Source organism: Oncorhynchus masou, chromosome 32, assembly GCF_036934945.1.
Source record: "Oncorhynchus masou masou isolate Uvic2021 chromosome 32, UVic_Omas_1.1, whole genome shotgun sequence".
Lineage (NCBI taxonomy): Eukaryota > Metazoa > Chordata > Actinopteri > Salmoniformes > Salmonidae > Oncorhynchus > Oncorhynchus masou.
The window spans coordinates 60,565,973-60,581,618 of record NC_088243.1 but is presented as its reverse complement, the minus strand read 5'-3'; the positions used below and the strand labels follow the sequence as shown (position 1 = coordinate 60,581,618).

The 15,646-nt window shown below is 45.2% G+C and overlaps 1 protein-coding gene, 1 non-coding gene and 1 pseudogene across 2 annotated transcripts; 1 reads left to right on the top strand and 2 right to left on the bottom strand.

The window, feature by feature from the left end:
• Positions 1-2,004: 2,004 nt before the first annotated feature.
• On the bottom strand, positions 2,005-2,076 carry trnaa-ugc (transfer RNA alanine (anticodon UGC)). The gene has a single exon. It is a non-coding gene; the product is annotated as a tRNA-Ala (tRNA).
• A 352-nt stretch (positions 2,077-2,428) lies between these two features.
• LOC135526375 (histidine--tRNA ligase-like) lies at positions 2,429-8,045 on the top strand (annotated as a pseudogene).
• Positions 8,046-8,101: 56 nt separating this feature from the next.
• On the bottom strand, positions 8,102-10,734 carry dnd1 (DND microRNA-mediated repression inhibitor 1; the record flags this gene model as incomplete). The annotated part of the gene is made up of 4 exons (XM_064954707.1): positions 8,102-8,736; positions 8,872-9,004; positions 9,152-9,477; positions 10,617-10,734. Coding segments are annotated over 4 exons (1,089 nt in total), but the record flags the coding sequence as incomplete, so codon positions are not given.
• Between the last annotated feature and the right edge of the window lie 4,912 nt (positions 10,735-15,646).

Genomic DNA, 15,646 nt, shown 5'->3' with positions numbered 1-15,646 from the left:
CATTTTCCTGTTTGCTAATGGCCATATACAGCTCATTGAGTGCTGTCTTAGTGCTAGCATTGGTGTGTGGTGGTATATAGACAGCTATGAAAAATATACATGTAAACTCTCTTGGTAAATAGTGTGGTCGACAGCTTATCATGAGATACCTCAGGCGAGCAAAACCTCGAAACTTCCTTAGATTTCGTGCACCAGCTGTTGTTTACAAATATACAAAGGCCCTCCGCCCCTTGTCTTACCAGAGATCACTGTTCTATCCTGCCGAAAAAGCTTAAAACCCACCAACTGTATGTTAATCATGTCGTCGTTCAGCCACGACACAGTGAAACATAAGATATTACAGTTTTTAACGTCCCCTTGGTAGGATATACGTGCTCGTAGTTTGTCTGTTTTATTATTGATTGATTGTATGTTGGCTAATTGGACTGATGGTAAAGGTAGATTACCCTCTCAGTGACGGATACCCGGACCATTGTCCACAATATCTCCGTCTTTTCCTCCTGCAAATGACGGGGATGAGGACCTTGTCGGGTGTCTGGATTAAATCCTTCCCATCCGACTCGTTGAAGAAGAATTCCTCCAGTACGGGGGGAGTAATCGCTGCCCTGATATCAAGAAGCTATTTTCGGTCATAAGACACGGACAGAAACATCATGTACAAATAAATTACAAATAACGTGACAAAACATTTTTTTACAATAATAATCTTAATTTAAAAAATAAAAGATCTCACTGCGCTAATTGTAACATCCTGTCACATACCTGTAGTTATAGAAGGAAAGGTGTTCACTGCATGATGCCAGTCTGCTCAAATGACAAGAACAGGTTTGGGAAGGTTGTTGAAATCACCAGATCATCAACTGACACAATCTGATTGATTTCATTTTTACTGTAAAGGCTCTTTAATTAAATTAAATTAAAACTAGTATGGTATACTGGCAAACAGGCAGGCATATTAGTGCTGAAACAGACTGGTATCATGTCTAGGACAACTGGAGTTAGACTTACAGTAACTGGTGTCAAGTGAGGCCAACTCCATATTTAACTTGTAGGACAATACAGATTCATACTGTGACTATGTAGGTCCTGCTGTTAGCTGGGTATTGCAGGTCACAATGTGACTACTGTGCCTCCAACATTCCCCTGTTAACTAGATGTCTAAAGGGAGCATAAACATTGGGTGTTGCACAGACACCAATGCTACAGTTGAGAAGTGTGTGTGCGTGTGGCTAAAATAGGGTATTATATTACTGACAATCTACACATTACAAGCATAACCTAACCTGTAGCAGACATTTTCATGCCTTCAGAGAGACATTCTAAACAATAAAATATATCAAGTTTCACACCAAAACACTGATGTTTGTTTACAAAACATTCTCAGTGAGCAAATAGAAAGCTGAGACTAGACAACTCAACATCAGACTGTCTGTTGATATTTGTTCATAAGAATAAGTGCAGCACAAAACCTTGCCTATCACATAATAAAATGGTCGTGAAAATGTTATAAATCCAATCCAAATAAAGTTGATTGGTCATATGCACAGGATACAGTGTAAACGGTGCAATTAAATACAACAGAGTAATGTAAAAAAAAAACAGCAGTAAGCAAACTACAAGTGAATACAAATACTATATAAATACAAGTCGTAAAAAGTAAGAACGTGATATATGAGAGAAGAACAGGGCTCCAGAATATACTATGAATATAGAATATACTATATGCTAAGTTAGGCTATTAGGCTCAACCAATGCCATGTGTATCTGAGTTCTTGAATTAACCCGGGTTACTGAGAACGTAGATAACAAATAATAGCCTACTGGAAGGGAAATAAAAAATCTTTAAAATTTCCATCAAATGAAATCTAATATGTAACTTATTTCTGTTGATGAGAAACACTTAGTTGATTGGTGAATTTCTTCATTTATCCGGGAATATGTATAGTCAACTTCATCCGCTTCATACAATTGTAACACCAGAAAACAGATAATTATCAAAAGGTGTGGAGATGCCGGGGATTGAACCCGGGGCCTCATACATGCAAAGCATGCGCTCTACCACTGAGCTACATCCCCTACATAGTTAGTAAGTGAAAAGCACACGAATTATACTGTATAATAAGTACAAAATCAAGTTAATAGTCAGTGTCGGAAGTGTGAAACTCTTTTTATTGCAAGTGCCTTCGTTTCATTCCATGTGTTTCTGCTAAAACATGATTTTTATAGTGTATCTGGTATGTACCTCTTACTAGCGCTAAATTGCTACATTGTTTCATCACGCTCTGCCAAACGCGGTCTTGAATATACTGCGACTGTGTGGTACGTGTAGGTATGTCATCGGATCCCAGCTTCCGGTCTTCGAGGAAGCGTTAGCAGCAGTAGCATATAGATATTCCTTCTAGTTTCATTGACATTAGATATCACACAATGGCCGATAAAGCGCAGATACAAGATGCAATTATAACACAAGGAGAAGTCGTGCGGAAGCTGAAGACAGAGAAAGCCAGCAAAGAGCAGGTCAGTATTCACGAAGGTTCCGTTTTATTGACATTTGGTGGAAACGTAGACTCTCGTGCCATACGCGATAAGCTAGCGGTAGCAGTGCAAAGACACCGGTCTCGACGGTTCTCTATCAGATGAATGAATCGCAAAGTAGCTAGCTAGCGTTAGTTCAATTAGAAGTGGCATTTGTGTCATGTTCATTGCGAAGTAAATAATGAATTACATTCTGATGCACGTGGCTAATAATAGTGACCCAAATTATTCAGCAAAAAATAGCTGTCAGGCATCAACGCTGATGATGCAATCTCCCTGCAATTTGGCATAATTAGCAAGATAGCTGTCATAACAAGCGCAATTGTTAGTGGGCTGGTCAATCGCTGTACATTTGTTTTCCAGCCTGTGTGAATACATAGTTCCTTTTCAGTGGCAGAATGTTGAGCTTCTTGCTCTGAGTCTGTCTCCACCTTTAGGCTCTCTATCCTCAACTGTAATGTTCTCTCTACCTCTCCCAACCCGTTTCTCTCTGCCTCTCTTTCTCTGTGTTTCTATCTTTTTAATTTGATTTGAATGCCAAGGGGCTGGAGGTCAGACCTTCCTACATCACCGGATCAGGTCGTGTTCAGTAGGACACACAGTTTAATTATTTTGTTTTTATATCCAGATTTGTTCCTTGTGAACAAGGCCCAGTGCTTGTCTGGTCCAGAGATAGGCCTAGTTCTGATTCCAGGGGAAGTTAAGTCCTGCGCCCACCCATGTCTCTGGGCTTTGATAGGCCAGTTCGTTGGTTTAATTCTGGGCTGTGATTAGGCTTGATGGTTTGATTGACCCCTGCCTCTCGTGTTTTGTCCTCCATGTTGTGATGATGCGTCATGCCTGCCCTCCTCCCTAGTGATAGGGTTGCTCTCCATTTTTCTCCTGTTCTTCCTGCTCGATGCCAACCACCCTGCTGGGGCCAAATCTACGTCCATCATCATCTACCTCCTCCACATGTCACTACTTGGGATCCAAACACTTCCACTGGATATTCCTGGATAACCCTGCTTTTGAATTGGATAACCCCTCACCTGTCTTGGTGGATGTTTTTTCTATTGGACTGTACTGCTGATGTGATGCCGCACTCCTGAACGGCCATTTTTGGTTGTTTTTTGGTTGCTTTTCCTGCTGCAATAAATACCCTGGGTATGGCATCCCTGCGTCTGTGTGCGGGGTTGGCGGGCCATCTGTCTCGATTGTGTGTCCGCTCTCTACGCACCCTTTCTGGGATGACTGTGTCTCAGGTAAGACCCATTTTCTAGAGGGTGGAATGGGGGAGGATCGGTTCAAGGTCCTGGTGAACACTGATTTTTAACCTTGTTTGTTTCTTTCCTAGATTGATGAGGAAGTGGCCAAATTGTTAAAGCTGAAGGCTCAAATTGGAGGAGATGAAGGCAAACACCAGTTCACACTCAAGACTGCTAAGGTATAGACTGCCACCATGGAGAGTGCATCTCACAGGCAGTGGATGATCATTAAGAGAACTTGTTGTGTAATATGTTTACTACTTGTCTTTATTGAAAGTCCAAATCACTAGGTGTTGTATTACTTATGCACTCTTTTTCTCTCTTGCCCTCCCATCTCTTCATCTCCCTCTCCTTCTCTCTCTCAGGGCACTAGGGACTATAACCCTAAGCAGATGGCCATCAGAGAGAGAGTCTTCAACACCATCATTCGCTGTTTCAAACGCCACGGAGCCAAGACCATCGACACGCCCGTCTTTGAGCTGAAGGTGTGTGTGCGTGACAAATACACACACAAAACACACCGTTGACGAAGAATAGAAAGAGATGAACTAGCCCCTCTATATGTAATACATAATGCACTTATGTTGACCATTTTCTCCCATCTATGATTTTGTAGGAAACGTTGACGGGAAAGTATGGGGAGGACTCTAAGCTCATCTACGACCTGAAGGACCAAGGAGGAGAGCTGTTGTCTCTTAGATATGATCTCACTGTATCCTTGTATTAGTCCTGATGCATACATTGTTAAGTGGGATAGCTTGCAGATTGGTAAGTTAATTCCCCTAAAGCAAACCAGCTGTATATCCACTTGTGGGTTTTATCCACGTTGTGAGCCAATCAGGTGTCTACAAGTCCTTGACCCCGCCCCCTCTCAGGTGCCCTTTGCCTGTTACCTGGCCATGAACAAGATCACCAACATCAAGCGCTACCACATCGCCAAGGTCTATCGCCGTGACAACCCTGCCATGACCCGCGGCCGCTACATGGAGTTCTATCAGTGTGTAAGCATCCGAGCGATCGGGTTATTGGGTGAAACGTAAACCCTGGTGTTAGACTTTCAACATCAACTTTAACATTGGAATAGTTCTTGGTTTCTGCTACATCCAGGTGTTTGTGGTTACACATGACCCATTGTCTAGCTCTCTATGTGCGTCTCTCCCCCTCCCAGGATTTTGACATTGCAGGCCAGTACGACCCCATGATTCCCAGACGCTGAGTGCCTGAAGATTGTCCACGAGATCCTGAGTGAGCTGGAGCTGGGAGACTTCTGCATCAAGGTAGGTAAGAGACTCATCCACACACACAGCACCCACGGTCCAACATCTTGAGATACAATCTGAAGCAAGGAATTTGTGGACGTACTCCTCCTAACTCTCATCCCCACCATAATATCCTCTCTGCAGGTTAACGACAGACGTATTCTAGATGGGATGTTTGCAGTGTGTGGTGTTCCAGATGACAAGTTCCGTACTATCTGCTCCACAGTGGACAAACTGGACAAGGTAAATCCACTGCACTCAACCCAACTCTTATGTGGTTAAGGAAATGGAATGCATAACAATAAACCTGAGCAATATCTTAATATGCAAAACAAGTTGATAGGGATAAAATGTTTCTTTATTCTCTCTATAGATGTCGTGGGAGGATGTAAAGAGTGAGATGGTGGATGAGAAGGGTCTCTCTGAGGAGGCAGCTGATCAGATCGGACAATATGTCAGTATGCAGGGTGAGGACAGGTCACACACGCAGACTGACCTTTGACCTTTCCCCTGTCTGAACTTGTCTGGTTGGTGTGTGTGTTCCAGGGGGAATGGACCTAGCTGAGCGCCTACTGCAGGACGCTAAGATGTCGCAGAGCAAGCAGGCGTGTGCCGGCCTCACAGACATGAAGCAGCTCTTCAGCTACCTACAGCTCTTCCAGGTCACAGACAAGGTGAGAGGTAGTCTGGTGACCAAGGTGATATGACTGAGGTAATCTGTACATCAACAGCTCACTCTGTAGAGGCATTTAGTTTAACATAAATTGTTTTGGGGGTCAGCGGTTATACAGATATGATCAGCTGAAATTAGCCAGATAGGTTGCAGTCCTTTTGCCATATCATTAATCTCGTGTTCCTTCTTCCCGCCTCCTCCCAATCTGTCCTCTCTCTCCTCCCCCAGGTGGTGTTTGACTTAAGTCTGGCCCGTGGGTTGGACTACTACACAGGAGTGATCTATGAGGCCATTCTGACGGCGACCCAGAATGGGGCAGAGGAGGGCGTGGGCAGCGTGGCGGGTGGCGGGCACTACGACGGCCTGGTGGGCATGTTTGACCCCAAGGGCAGGAAGGTGCCGTGTGTGGGGGTCAGCATCGGCATCGAAAGGGTCTTCTCCATCATGGAGCAGAAGGCTGAGGTAATGAAGGGGCATTATCAAACTGTCTATCAGCTGCCAGCTCTACACACAGGCTTGTTTATTCATAAAATGCATGAGAGCCTGTGTGTCTGACTAGTGTGTTGGGATCTGGCCCCCCAGGCATCGGCGCAGAAGGTGCACACCACAGAGACCCAGGTCATGGTGGCCTCGGCGCAGAAGGTGCGCACCACAGAGACCCAGGTCATGGTGGCCTCGGCGCAGAAGGTGCGCACCACAGAGACCCAGGTCATGGTGGCCTCGGAGCAGAAGGTGCGCACCACAGAGACCCAGGTCATGGTGGCCTCGGCGCAGAAGGTGCGCACCACAGAGACCCAGGTCATGGTGGCCTCGGCGCAGAAGGTGCGCACCACAGAGACCCAGGTCATGGTGGCCTCGGCGCAGAAGGTGCGCACCACAGAGACCCAGGTCATGGTGGCCTCGGCGCAGAAGGTGCGCACCACAGAGACCCAGGTCATGGTGGCCTCGGCGCAGAAGGTGCGCACCACAGAGACCCAGGTCATGGTGGCCTCGGCGCAGAAGGTGCGCACCACAGAGACCCAGGTCATGGTGGCCTCGGCGCAGAAGGTGCGCACCACAGAGACCCAGGTCATGGTGGCCTCGGCGCAGAAGGTGCGCACCACAGAGACCCAGGTCATGGTGGCCTCGGCGCAGAAGGTGCGCACCACAGAGACCCAGGTCATGGTGGCCTCGGCGCAGAAGGTGCGCACCACAGAGACCCAGGTCATGGTGGCCTCGGCGCAGAAGGTGCGCACCACAGAGACCCAGGTCATGGTGGCCTCGGCGCAGAAGGTGCGCACCACAGAGACCCAGGTCATGGTGGCCTCGGCACAGAAGAACCTCCTAAACGAGAGACTCAGACTGACCGCTGGGATCAAGGTGTGTGTTCAATCGAAGTTTGATTAGTGAGTGATGTGCATGTAGTTAATTTCTGAAAAGGCTTTGTGTGACTATTCATAAGAGGAACCTTTTTAATAGCACTGATATGACCGTGTGTGTGTTGTCAGGCAGAGGTGATGTATAAGAAGAACCCTAAGTTGTTGAGCCAGCTGCAGCACTGTGAGGACTCTGGGATCCCCCTGGTGGCGATCCTGGGGGAGCAGGAGCTCAAGGACGGGGTGGTGAAACTCCGAACAGTCCACAGCCGAGAGGAAGTGAGTCACACACCAAACTCCCTCTTTACCTCTGTCTGGTCTCCTTCACCACTAGTTACCATACCTGGTATGCTAGTCCCCAGGACATTCAGTGTTAGGCAAGACTGCCTTCTCTTCTTGTGCACCAGATGCATGGAGTAGTCTACAATCCATACTTCATATGTTAGTGCCACTGAATGAATTTAAAATAGATGGGAGTGTAAATGCTTTTTTTTTAGGCTCGATCATGTAATGTATTGATTGTTGCCTTGGCCAGGTAGGTCTCCAATGTGCTTTTCCTGGTTGAATAAAACATGTTTCTCCCAGGTTGACGTATCGAGAGCAGAACTAGCAGAGGACCTCAGATGTCTAAGTCATGGTTTTTGCCTGACAACAGCACCCTAGGTCGTGGCCCAAAAAGTTCACCACAGGCCTCACCGCTGCCTTCAACTGTGGAATTTGTTCCACTCGTCCAGGCTGCTCTCATTATATTAAGACCATTAAAGGCAGTGGTTTCATGCCAACTACCCAGACACCTGCGTAGCCTCAAGGACAATGAACATATACTATTGAGAGGCACTGTTGCAAGTCACTGCATTACAGCTTCAGTCTGAGCACCAAGGTAAAATATGCCTGTTATTTTAACCCACCAATAAACAGATTCATCTGATATTTGCTTGATCAATACATAAGCATATTTCAGATGTATACCACACAACTGCTAGACATTTGACAAATCTCATTTTATTATGAGAAACAATTCAATGGTGCAGAAACATGCAAAAGTTGTTCAAAATTAAAGTAAAATCATGCATCTACTTACTAAGTATAAAAGAGTGCAAAATATTAAGTATTTTCATAATTAAAACAAAGTATGGGATCTGTGCTTCAACACTATCAGGCCCTGTACAGAGTGCTGAGGACCTGCTGGGCTGTAGCTCTGCGAGCCTCTTCCTGTATGGCTCCATATGTGGGGCCGGGCAGAGTCTGCACCATCCCGGTGAAGGGTGTGGCCAGCCCCGGCACATACACCCGGTAGCTGAAGCACAGGAACCCGTCAGGCCCCATGTGGCGGTACTGCAGGTCATAGAGGGGCTTCCCCTGCCCGTACACCTCACACACACCCTGGAGCAGGGCTGCTGCATCCACAGGAGGCACAATGGTCACCTCCCTGGGGGATTCAGGAGCAGCGTGCACCATGGGAGGGGGTGCCCTCACAGCCCGGGAGAAGGCAGGGAGCTGACGCTGGGCGAGGCGCAGGGGAGGCCGGGGGCTGTCGAGGAGGGAGCAGCGGGGAGGTTTGGGAGAAGGAGGAGGCGTTTTGGGGGGTCTGGGAGGCTCTTCGTGCTTGGGCCTAGAAGAGGACTGCCACTTCAAAGTGATGGCCAGCCCAAAGCGTTTCTTAAAGGCTGCAGAGAGAGGAGAAAAGGCAAACGGAACACATTAAAAGGTCAGATGGGAGCATTTCAAATGTAAGAGCTGCTAACAGAAAGCTGTGTGTGCACTGATCAGTACACTGAATCTCCATGAGAACCCTGGCCTACCTTCAATCAGCACCTTCTTGGCCATGGAAGCTGCATGGTGGGAGGCATAGACCACCACTGCAGACATCCCCTGTTCCCGAGGCCCTGCTCTCAGGGACACGCCCTCTACCCCCTCAGAGAAGTCCAGCAGCACCTGCAGGTGGGGCACAAGAATTGCATAAACGGACCAAACATCTAAACTGTAAATTCAGCTATTTTTGTAATGTTCTGTTTCTACATGCATCATTCCCACCCCACAAGTCCCTCCACCTGAACCACCCACCCCTCCCTCCCTCCTGACCTGCAGCAGTTGCTCCCTCCTTGTGCTGGTGGGCAGCTCCCCAAGACAGAGCTGACGTTTCTCTGTGCTGCGCCGTACACTGAGGCGTGCCCCTGACTCCAGGGCACGGCCATGCAACGAGCGGATGGCGGCAGCGGCCGAGGCAGGGCTGTCGTACTTGGCGTAGGCAAAGCCACGGTTCTGTCCGCTGAAGTTCATCATGAGGCGGAACTCCCAGAGAGGGCCCACCGCACGGAACAGCGGAATCAGCTGGTCCTCAAAGACATCCCGTGGGATCTGGCTGATGAACACCTCACAGCCCGGCCCAGGGGGGGCGCCTAGCCAGTCTAACCACCAGAGGGAGCAGTGGAGTCAGGAGTAGCTTTAACTTGCAAGTTATTTTCTCTCCCTAGCCTTTCTCCTAACCTTTATGTTTACAGATCTGAAGGGTATGGATAGGTAGAAGCAGTGTAATGGAGGAACTTTTTCCACTTTACAGATCAGCAAACATCGGAGGTACCCAGGGACGTATTCATTACGCGGATTCTGTTGCAAAATGTTTAAGCGGAGGCAAATGGAACAGTGAGGGACCTACCGGAATGTTCAATAGAAACGGTTTGCTTTAGTTTGCTTCTGAAATGGTTACGTAATGAATACCCCCCTGGTGAATTTGCCTTAATTCCAATTGGCTTGCGAGTCTTCACTGTAGATGAGTAAGTTCTCCATGTGTGAGCTGATCACTTCACCAACAGGTGTGTGCCGTTAAGAGTGATTAGGTGAAATGGCTATTGCCATGCAGGAGATCGATAGGCATATAGATTTTGCCAAAATTATCCACAACTCTACAGTTCTTCATACATTGAATATACTTCCAGTGGTGGAAAAAGTATCCAATTGTCATACTTGGTTAAAAGTAAAGATACTTGTGTGGGTAATTTTCTACTAAGGTAACCCAGTAAAATACTACCTGAGAAAGTCTAAAAGAATTTGGTTTTAAATATACTTAAGTATCAAAAGTAAATGTTATTGCTAAAATATACTTAAGAATCAAGTGTGTAAATGTAAAAATTTCCTTATTAAGCAAACCAGAGGCACAATTTATATTTTTGGGGGATAGCCAGGGGCACACAAATTATTTGCATACAAAGCATGTGTTTAGTGAGTCCACCAAATCAGAAACAGAGATTACCAGGGATGTTCAATTAATAAGTGCATGAATTGGACCATGTTCATTTCCTGCTAAGCATTAAATGTAAGGCATACTTTTGGGTGTCAGGGAAAATGTATGGAGTAAAAAGTACACTTTTCTTTAGGAATGTATTGAAGTAAAAGTTGTCAAATATATATATATAGTAAAATACAGATGCATCCAAAGACAACTTAAGTAATACTTTACACCACTGGATACCTCAAACTGTCTGATGCCTACCACTGAAAACATGAGCATTTACAGCACCATAGGCCATTTGGTTCCAATCATACATACCATCAGGTGGACCTCCATATTTTCTCTGCCCATTGACCTGGGTCAGTTTGACGTCAGTCTCCTGCAGCCACATCTCCAGCGCCTTCAGTCGCTCCGGGTTCAACACCTGCTCGAACAAAGATTGAAACGTTTATCTTTTCAATCTACTTTATGAAGACACGTCGTGAAAGTATTATTAATCTGTCAATATATAGTCCAATTTTGAAAATGTGCTTTTTTGTTATCCAACGGAGTGGGCAGTTGATCAGAGGCCTCTGTACTTGACATGTGGGTTTTGTAGATCAATACTAAACAATTAACCGCTTTTGCAAACAAACCTACAGAATCAGTTAACATTTTGCGACGTTTATAATACCCGAGAACGGCTCTCTTATTTACAACTAGAAACACTTCGGATGATACTGACATAAGTAGGCTAAGAGTGTTGAATTGTATGAGCAAATGTTTTGTGAAACAAGCAACATTTCGAGAACTTCACTTGCAAAAGGCATTAATTGCACACCATTGTCCAGTGTGTGAATCATATTACATGAAGGCCAGCAACTAGTGAACTGCTTTAGATACACGTCCATGGCAAGTTATCGGTGTCATGTTAATAAACAACGCTTTAAAATAAAAACGGTGTTATGCTATTTCAGTTTACCTGACTTGAACGCTCCTCCATTATCCTAGGTCTCGAAAAAGTAGCAACAATTATCTGCTTTCTAGTCATTAGTGGTACCACGGTGAAATCCCGTGACCTTAGGTAAAAATCGATTGGATCACGGAGGAGGTTGGGGGCGTGTGCAAAGGTTGTTAAATCAGTTACGTTTGAAGACGATGGTGATGGAAAGGCCACTTGAAGCAGTGCATGTTGAAAGTAATTTAGAGAAGAAGCCTCAAAGTATTTGAACTGCATTGGGTTTCGACAGGTAGTTCTAGGTGCATTTTCAACAGGTGCATCCTTCGCTAATCCTGAGCTGAATGAAACATTTAAACGAATCAACTACACGTTTCAAATGATGACTTTGGTCCCTTACGGAGAGGGGTGCGACTACACCTTTCTCTCACAAGATGTCAGCCTGTCCCGCGGTCTGCTGTATGTAGGCCTACGTATGTGTCATCATAATGATTACGCTCTCAATAGGACCTTGTGAACTTCTCAGTACACACGAATTGACCACATTCTCAAACGCAGTTTGCACACAGCCAGTCGTTCTGGATTGTGCAACAAAGGTTTTTGTTTTATCCCTGCAGTGGTGTTGTTGGTAACTCATCTGTAGGCCTATGGCATATAATGGAAGTACACGAGGGGAGGGGGTATGGGGTTTTGTAGAGTATGAGGCTGGATTGGACCATGGGGTTAGGTTTGCTTGACTGGGTTTGGTGTGGTTCTGCTTTGTAGTGTGATGTAGCCAGGTGTCTGTCTGCCATTAAAGGAGTGTTTCCTTATTGCTGCTAGCAACTCCCCACCACACTAACTACACCTGCACATCAAGGTCTTCTCTCTCTCTGTAACATCCATTTTTAATTATTGGGTCCGGGGTCTGTATGTGCAGCGCCACGCCACAGACCGTTGGTAATTAGAGCCGTTCGTTTGAGGCTGAAAAGACGCGGGCTGTAAACATCCTCAACCTGCTTGCTCTGTGAGTCACGGTGTGATAGCAGGGGCTGACTGTCTGGGTACAAAACAATGCAGTGGGGGTGGTGGGTGAACCGTGAGTTGCTACTGTGGAGTATTTTGGCCATGTCTTTGAGGTGGTGCAATGCATTGCACCCTCAGATGACTTTTATGGATTTTTGATCATGCCTTTAGGAGTAGCTTGTTCATTTCCCTCTGCCAAAGAAAGGTGAGATGGAATTTTGGAGAAGAGGGAGAGTTTCCTGTTTCCTCCTCTTTGACTGTTCCCTGTAGACTGCTTTATCTGAAGTATCTCTATGAAACAAAGTGAATTACTGTATCTAGACTTCCAGATAAGAGCTATGCTTCAGGCTAAGGAGATTTACATCAAGGTCAATATTTATTGACCATGGTTTCTGGACTTAATGCTGAGGTGGATATACAGTAGATTAATGTGTTCTCCACTTTGTGCTGGTTTGAGGGTTCTCTCCCTTCTCTCTGCACCATCCTGTGTGTGTTTGTGTGTCTTACCATGAAAGGCTGTGGTAATTGACTGCAATATAAAGTGTTGACGTGTGCGACAAAGGAACACACCCACAGTACTCACAACAGCACAGGGCCATTTAGTGGTTACAGGGCACTGTATCACACATTGTGTTTGTCTATGCAAAACAAACTATAGGATTTAGTTCCGCAAATTGTTACATCACTGCAAGCCCAACTGCTTCCTGTCACATTGGCCTTGGTTAGGAGACACGTACATGGCAGAAGCAGGGAGACACAGGGGACTGTGCCTATTGAAAGTATGTTTTATTACTGTAAAATTCATGGCAACTGTGTTGGTGAAGAAATCTAATGTCTTCTCAATAGAAAAAGCATATAAAACTGAGTTGGCTTCTGCTATTTTATGCTGCTGCCTTTGGGTAATTTTCAGCTGTATATCTTTCTTAGTTTTAAAAGCTGGAAGGTACATTTTGAAGTAGAGGCAAACTTTCCAGAATATCTTCTCCCAAAGTATTTAGAGTCAAATTAGTCACGGAGACTGTCACTCTTTTGCTAGGAGATGTCAGCTGCATAGCGACAGCAGATTCTGAGCCTTAGGGCCTTGGCGTCACACACACACATGCGTGTGCACACACACACACACACACACACAGCTGTGTCCCCGCCTCTTTCACCTAAACATCAGGGGGAGGGAGTGATCTCTTTTCCCAGTCTAACCTGAGGGTGTGCCCCGGGCAGAGTCAATCTGTTCCCTGTCACCCTGCATCTCCTCAGCTCTGCTCAGCTGTTACACAACTCCCAACAAGTCTTCAAGACTTTGAAACAAACTTTTAAAGGTGCAATATGCAGAAGTCACTCCGTCATTTCCTGGTTGCTAAAATTTGAATATAGTTTGCCTCATTTCAGTTTGTGACAAAACAAGCAATGTCTAGATAATCACTGTACCATCTAAACCGCTGTGAAATATCTTTTCATTAAACAAAGATGTTGTATTTTCAGCTGTTTGAAGCTGAAGACTATTATGTCGGAAGCATTTATCAGCATATTTATCAGCATTTTATTTCTGGGTTTGGGAATTGGTCTCTAAAATAACTTTAGTCTATACGAATGTTTTTGTTTATTTTTATGCCACCTATGTATAGAGCCAGAGTACTAGATTCAATGATAGTTACATATATACAGTGTGCTGTCATGTTTGTGTGTGTGTGTGTGTGTGTCTCATATGTGAAAGATATTTATGGATTTGTGTCTGGGCACTGCTGATCAGCGGCAGACGGGCCTAATTCAGCCAGGTGATAACATGTGTCATTGTTCCTTTGTGTGGTTGTTGGTACTGCAGCTAATGTCTACTGCTGTGTGTAGTCTAGCGTGTTGGTCAAGTTTAGCTCTGGAGGCACATTTTCGAAGTGATGTGTTTGCTCTCCTTCCCTCTCATAACCCACAACCCCCTCCCGCCCTCCGATGTTCCTGATAGTGATATGCGTGGAACCAAGCGGTCACTCACCAGGAAAGACATATCTATGTACTGGGACAACAATAACACACTGCCGCCAGCCGATGTTTAATAAGGAAGTGTGTTGAGCAATGTGTGTGTGGTGAGGCATTAGAACTGAATTTAAACTTGACAATATCAGCGTGCCTGTAATATAAATTACATTTTCAACTAAACACTTTTTTAGCATTTATTTGCTGCTCTTTAATTACTTGTTACTTTTATTTCTTATTCTTAAATGTTTTTTATTTTTTTTATTTTTTTAAACTGCATTGTTGGTTAGGGGCTTGTAAGTAAGCATTTCATTGTAAGCTCTGTTGATTCGGCACATGTGACTAATACGATTTTATTTGTATATAATTTGGTGTGTGTGTTCATCCACGCACATGTCTATATAATTTTATACAAGGGGTGTGTCTAATCCTGAATGCTGATTGGTTAAAAGAGCATTCGCCAGTGTCTATTCCACCAGTTACTACCCACTAAATCTATGATGTTAAAATGCATATTTACTCTGTTCCATCTGACTCCGCAATCCACTGTCTCATCAGCCCAGCTAGGTAAGTTATGAACTTGATCTCCACTATAAAAAGCATCTAGACATTATCTCACATTTCTTTTAGACTAACATTCAGTTAACAACAGCGGAGATGAGAAGGGTGTCATCCAGGCGACCTCATACGCTTCCCCTATGGTCCTAGTGCGTAAGACTGATGGGAGTCTTGGTCTATATGTTGTCTGTAGGCGACTGAATGCAAAAACTAGACGTGATGCTTTTCCTTTGCCTCCCATCGACGAAAGTTTTGATGCCCTTCACGTCGCAAAGTTCTTTTCGACTATTGATCTTGCTAGTTGTTACCATCAGGTTGCATTGCAAGAACGTGACAGACACAAGACTGCATTTACAACTCCTTTTGGCCTATGGGAGTATCTTAGGATGCCGTTTGGGGTTCGTAATGGGCCTATAACGTTTTAACGACTCATGCAAGTTACTAGAAGTGACCTAGTCTTTTAGATACTGTTAGTAAACTTGGATGACATACTCGTGTTCTCTCAGACATTCCAGGACCACTCAGAGAAACTTGAGACAGTTCTGAAGAGACTGAAAGAGACAGGGTTGAAAGTGAAGCTTGAGAAGTGCCATTTCCTTCCTTCAGCAAGAAGTATGTTTCCTCAGCAGAGGGTACCGGGGCAGACCCAGAGAAGATCACCTCCGTAAAACAGTGGCTAGTCCCCAGTACACTCAAAGATCTGAGGTCGTTTCTGGGTTTCTGTAGCTAATACAGAAGGTTCATTGAGGGGTTTTCCAAACTGGCTGGCCCTCTCCATGACCTTGTCAATGCGTGCCTCAGAGAAGGTAGCCCTGCAAAAGCTCAACGTTTGTTTGATGGTTCATGGACATCTGAGTGCCAGGCTGCTTTTGAGCTGTGGAAA